Source organism: Streptopelia decaocto (genome assembly GCF_964273445.1).
Source record: "Streptopelia decaocto genome assembly, chromosome: 13".
NCBI classification, from domain to species: Eukaryota; Metazoa; Chordata; class Aves; order Columbiformes; family Columbidae; genus Streptopelia; species Streptopelia decaocto.
Genome location: NC_138668.1, coordinates 14,185,220 through 14,191,831, shown reverse-complemented (window position 1 = coordinate 14,191,831; position 6,612 = coordinate 14,185,220). Strand labels below are relative to the sequence as shown.

Below are 6,612 nucleotides of genomic sequence, written 5' to 3'. Positions count from 1 at the left end.
ACTTAAGATGATCCTTATTAATCTACTTCTTAAAAAAACCCAGTATTTTTACATTAAGAAGCTGTGCAGATTTTACTGCAAACTGTAATACTGTGCACCAAATGATACACTACCTCATGGTGAAAGAAAAAAAAGTAGTATTAAAGTTAGTGCACTAATATCAACAGAAATAAATAGCCTCTATTAATAAAAATGTTGAATTCATGTACTTACATAAATCTTACACCTGGATCTTATGTTAGAGGCCAGTGACCAGTTCTGCAGTTTCAGTTCGGGCAGATCACTCCAAACATGCTCCTCTGTGACAGGCAACAAACCCCCCGTGAATGAATGAGAGCAAAATACTTTTTACACACTCAGGTCCTGTGAATGAAGGAGACAGCACCATACTTACACACCTAAGTCCAGTAATAGGCGAGGGTACACACAAGCCTATCTGTTAGTCACAGAGTGAGGATACTCTGCAGATTCAAAGCCTAAGAGGTAGTAGGAAAGTCCTGGAGTTTCTTGGCATGGTATTAATAGACAGTCCAATTCAGGATGTTTCTGCCTTGCTGAGGTGTTGCTCAGCTCTGTGACACTCCTGCGCAGGGAGATAATCCCCTCTCATTTTACAAACTGTCCACCGCAAACTGTTCGGAGCGCGCAGCTCCCAACCACCTGCCCGTTACTACACGTTGCAGACTGACTCTGGAAGCAGCAATGAGCAACAACCTGCTTTGTCCAAGGCTGCAGAGTTCATTGAGGGCCATGTACTTATTTTATGCCTTGTACATATAGGGTTTGTTTCTCTACCCTCACTCAAGCAGGCTGAATTGCAGGTTCCCACTTCACTCTGTTTCTTCACTGTCTATTTTAACGTAAAGAACAGGATTTCACATTGCACACTGAACTGCAGATGAATCCTCCCAAGTCTCCTGGAACGGAGGAGGAAAGCAAACAAAACAAGGTGCTGCTGCTCTTTCAGGTTAGAGCTGCCAGAGATCCTCGTGGTTCACTGTACAGAAGTGATTATTGGATCTACCACCTAAAAATAAAACATCTTGTAGGAACATATTACTGTGCAGACAGATTTGGAATTTCTCCAAAACAAACCCTCTAGACTGTGAGCCAAACACACCTGAAAGGCTGATTCCCTCTCACAGGCACAGGAGAGTCTGAGTGAAGACGTGCAACTTCACTTCTCTGGTGGCTGAAGCTGGACACAGCTATGGATCTAAGTCCCAGGGCAAGCACCCAAGTGCATCTTTACTCAGGCCCAGCTCAGAGCTCGTGGAAGCATGTCCCAGCATTCGGGTTTCAGGTGGGGTGAGTTACATTTTTCATTTTTCACTGAAACAAAACAAAATAAACAAAAAATTAAAGTCACAACAAAAAATTAACACTAAGGTAAAACTCAGCCTGAGCCATCTCTCAAACACTGACAAAGGCAGCAAATTTTGTTGTTTGTACTGCAATGTCTGAAAATTGGCCATTTGCAGAACTAACTATACTTTAATTCGCAGAGTTGAGAAATACTGTGGTTTTCTTTCCTATTGTTTCCCTAATCTAGAAGCAATTCAGAGACGTGACAGCTACATATGTAAAACAGAGTAACAAGAACTAACACTGATGGGTGCACAGCCAGAACTAAATCTGTCTGTATGTTTGTCTGCCTTTCCCCACAAGACGGCTCTGCAGAGGAAAAGTGTGTCCTGCTGAACCCCAAAACACACCTTGTGCCTTGGGTCTGCTTGGACAGAAGAGCTAACCTCATTGCAAGATTTCTAGTAGAGTAATTTTGGCTATGGAAGGCTTGCATGAAAGTTGCTTAATACACAATTTACATTTACTCTATCAAAAAGCTTGAAATCATAGATTTTGCTCATTTGGTGTTCCCGAACATCTGCTGGTTTAGACACTTTGTATGTAATCAAACCATAAGTCATGTTTGAAACTTACCTCTAGCCCCTTTTAGGCACAGCACTGTTCCCAGTGTGCAACTCACTGCGCAACATGAAATACACAGTCTGCACAGGGAAGAACAAACCAACATTGACAGAGGGATGACGAATTCTCAGCTGTTATTCTCATGAGGCTCTGCAGAAGTGTAGCTGGACTGATCACTGGTCATCAATTTGTGTCAACGTTAATATTATTCTGAACTTTTCAGATTACAGAGGAGATGGGAAACTGCTCTTCAACGACCTCCTGCTGGCAGCTGGGGCAATATTCCAGCTGATCCTCATCCAGACTGGCTGGACAAGCATCCTGGGTTTGTCAAGTTACTTTTCTTAAAATATCTATTTACTCATCATAACACACTATTCTATGAAACAGCATTACATGGAAATGTTTCCTCACATGTACTAGGAAAAAAAATCTTGTCCAGAAGATTCATTTTAACATCAGATATTGCATATAATCTCTCTTACCACTGGAAACACAAAGCAATCACCAGCAAAAGCAGTTGCTTTGGGTTCGGTTCTTGAGCCATCCACAGACTTTATGAACAATTTTCATCAAGCAGTCTGTGATATGATCTTTAATACAGAAACAATGGCACTACCTTACACCCAAGTCACACACCCTACATACAAGTCATCACTGTAGACTACAAACTCTTTGTAACAGGGTTTGACTCAATTAATGTCTGTACAGCACCCAGTACAACACAATTTCAGTTTCAGTGTCATCAGGGACATCTGTGCAATTACAGCAGAGGAGAATGAGAAGTTCTTCAGTCAGCTTCTAGTCATTCAGCTCACCATCAGTAAGGAATTAAGCAAGAATACAGCATTAAGGGTTTCACATTAATAAGGTTAGTCATGGGACTATCCAGAAATTTCAGCTTCCTGAATAAATGGTACAGTATCAACCAGGGAGCTGAGGAAATCCTGCCAACAGACAGGGGTACATTTTAACACCAGGCTACAGTGACTTCTGCATTTGTTTTCTTGAAAATACTGAAAAAAAATCAAACAACTAGTTTCTGCCAGACACACTCACTTCCTCCAGTCAGGATACTGTTTAAATTATTGTTCTTAGAAATACATAATGAGTGAATTTTGGTTAAGTCTCATTGCTAACAGTGCCCTATAGGTCCTGGACTGCTAGCATTTGGAAGTTGTTCAGATGACTCAAGAGTTATGGTGCAAGTGAAAAAACAAAGGTTTTTTATTGTGACTTTCAAAGTTACAGGTCCTCAACAAGAACTACATTATCTGGTGCAAGTGGTAAGATGGGAAGTGTAATTTAAATAACATTCCTTTATGACAAGGAGTTAAAAAGATTAATGCTTAGGATCAACATCAAAGCACTTTACAAACATGAACTAAGTTTCTCAAGTGCACCATTAATTGTTTGATATAAATATATTTGAAAAGCATGAACTAAGGAACAGACGGGCTGATGACCTGTCCAAGTCCTATTAAGCTAAAGCAAAGGTGACGCCAGGATCACACACCGTGCACTCCATGTGAATGAACCTGAATGCAGCTATAGAAAAGTCAGGACTCTTTTCCTTTTCAGATTCAAAGTAAAAACAGATGAACCTTAGCATCAAGACTATGGTTCAATGAGATCTGTGGTTTTAAAGAATTTGACAAGACTCCCTCCCCCACAGAACATCTAATATGAAGATCTGCTCAGAAACTCACAAAGAAGCTTGCAAGACCTATTGTAAACAAAATTTAGCCAAGCCAAGCAAGACTATGCCCCTCCAAAGCGTTTGGGCAGCTATGTAAGAATTACGAGTTCTCAGCAGCCAGTGGTTGCAAACAAGACTTTCGCAGGAAAGCCTCGAAGCTGATAAACTGTGATAAGCAAATTCAAGTGAACTGCAGGATAGAGAAGCATCAAAGCAAAGCTGCTCACATCTTGTTCCCAAGAACTCTGGAATTCAGTGACAACCTTCTCACCTCAGCAACAGGGTCTGCACAGGATAATACGCATGTGGTGTATAAAGAGTGTAATTTAAATGCAAGCATGGCTGTGGACAGTTAAATCTAATATTCTTACAGATGCCGTATGTTTTTTTATAGTATCAGTTAAGTAACTGATGTCCTGCATCAAGGTCAAGATTACATATAAAATGCTATATACTGATCTTTATTTTCTCTTGGATTGTCCTGTCAAAATACCTGTTATTTTCGTTCTTTGTATGAATTATAAGTTTTCTCCTTAAAAGCTTCAAAGCTCTAATACCTGAAACAAGACCTAGTTACATGAAAGCTAACAAAAGGTTTCAAATTTCTTACCAGAGAGAAGCCAAAAGGGAACAGCAAAGTCTGCGACCAGCCAAACAAAGCAAAAGGCCTTTATTTTGAGCTTAAGCTATGACCTACTATGAAAAATAAATGTGTACGCATACTGGAGAAAATGGCTCTGGTTTGAGAGATGCAGGCAGTCCTCAACATTCAAAAGGTTGTAACCACATACGCAACATTATAGGTCTGTTTTATTAAATATTCTGGAAATTAATGTATTACTTTAAGATAATTGAGGTTTTCTAATATAAGAAACTTTTGAACACTAGAAACGTATGTGAAAACCTCCTTATTTGCTTATATGGAAAACAAGACCCCAAAATGCTAAACTCACATTTTGCAACAGACTCTTCAATTTTACCAAAATTATACATTAAGTAGCCAAGATTTTTTGGTTTAAATTCTTGATATCACTCTGAAACATCTGAATGGCTCTTAACATGTGTCACTATTAGCAATGACTCAGTGGGCACAGGGCGCGGCAAGAACCATTTGGGCCTCGGGGGCAGCCTCTCCCCACCATTCCATGTTGCTTGTTGGGACCTTTTAGAGAAACAGGAATTAGAGATATTAAAAAAAAGGCAGAGCTCATACCGCTGTTTGCAATTTTTCATTTTCCATACAGCCTCTACAAAAAAAGGTGGAAGCAAGCCAGTTGTTCTGCCTTTAGCCAGCCCTCTGTCCTAAGGCCTATTCCAGTGCCACTGGCTGCACTAGCTGGGGAGGGATGTGTTGGACAACAAGCAGCAGGTAAATCTCACATTCAAAGACAACCTCTCCATAACACACTGATCTCACTGAACTTTAGAATATCAGACATAAATCACAAGATGTGCATAGGAAGTATTTGCAATCGTAACATATCCAAAACTGCATTCATATAGATTAACGGGTGTATTGAATAGGGTAACAAACACTGGAAATACTGGGTTAGATGACTACTGGCCAGCTACATTTTTTTTATGTTTTGCTTTGAGTTATTTTTATTTATTTTTTTATATCTGCATATCAATATATAAAAATAAATTGAATTAAAATTAAAATCTAATTACTGTCTGTCTTGAAAATCCTCCCCTGAACAGGGCATTAAAGTTTCTCTTGAACCATGCATGACGGCTCCAATGCTCTGTAAACTCTTACAAGGACAAGAGAGCTCAAGCTGCCACCAGCTTCAGCAGTGAACAGGTACAGCAGAGCACTGTCAAAGCACCCGGTGCCAGCAGAGCTGTTCAGTGACCTAGAACTTCAAACTGAGTTCAATGCTGCTGACAGAAACACCTAGTTGCTTTTCAGGAGAATAACTCCACTAGTTTCCTGCAATAATTTCTGTCACCAAGTACTTCAAGGCTCTCAGCCCTGTTCTCTGCAGACAGCTGGGCAGGTTAGAGACGGAACAGGAAATGGCTCTTGATGGGATCCCAGCCGTCCCCTGGGGCTGGAGCTGGCGGCCTCACCGCTGGTGAACCGGCACAATCCTGCGTCTACTTTGTAGACCTTCTATTAAAGTTTTTGTTCCTACTCATGGGCAACCTCCCCTCACCAGATGTGCTACAACAACCACTTGTGCAATTTCTCCTATCCCACAATGGGCGCAGTTACAACACAGTTAACTGGCTCGTGGAGCAGTTACCTGCAGTTGTGATACTGCCATCTCAATCCCCAGAAAAAAAGGAAAAAAGATGTTAAACAGAAACCAGTAATAACAGAAAAATGCTAAACCATCTCACACGTTGAATCAGCAGTGAATCACAACACTCGTAGACTCTGACTAACGGACCAGAGAATGAAGCAACATTGCAAATTAAAAAACGAAATTTCCTCTATTTAGTGCTGCCAATAAAAGACAGGCTAAGAAGCAATAATGGGAAACAGTGTTCTTTTGTTCAAAGATCAACTACATTGGTGATTTCTCGAGGGTTTTTGATTCCCCACCAAAAAAACGGACTCTTCATAAAAGCAGAGGGTAAATTTACTCATCATTGGTTGTTTTAAAAAAGCTGTTGAAGTTCTCACCTTAACCATGACTTCCCAACTAGTACTTGTGGTAGGGCACCTACTATGAAGAGAAGCTTTCTTCCACGTGAGGGAATTCCTTCCCACCTCCAGACTGTGGTAGAACTATTAGGGTGTTTGTTTGCTTTTAGCCACCCAAAATTGAATTTCTACCTTCAGAATATTATCCTAAAGCAAAAATATGCAAACCCAATGCATTTACTAGGGCCCAGAACAGGCAGGAAAATTTTGCAAAGCCATTTTCAGGTATTTAAAAAAACCTCACCATCTCTTGCAGATGAGTAATTCTTTACTAGCGCCTTGTCATATTTTCTCCTTTTTAATATTTTCTCTGTCATTTAAACAAGCTGAG

At 40.3% G+C, this 6,612-nt stretch overlaps 1 protein-coding gene across 2 annotated transcripts in view; it reads right to left on the bottom strand.

The window, feature by feature from the left end:
* Positions 1 to 285: 285 nt before the first annotated feature.
* Positions 286 to 6,612, bottom strand: part of CLEC16A (C-type lectin domain containing 16A) — an 84,838-nt gene continuing 78,511 nt past the window's right edge. The window contains exons 23-24 of one of the 2 annotated variants that reach the window (XR_014185322.1): positions 1,121 to 1,332; positions 286 to 363 (exon numbers count right to left, since the gene is read on the bottom strand). Coding sequence is in view for 1 of the 2 variants with exons in the window: in XM_082064737.1 (XP_081920863.1) it covers positions 1,330 to 1,332 (3 nt within the window). In the remaining variant the exon portion in view is untranslated. Of the gene's footprint in view, positions 364 to 1,120; positions 1,333 to 6,612 lie in introns of those variants that run through there. The other variant, XM_082064737.1, reaches the window with a different exon arrangement.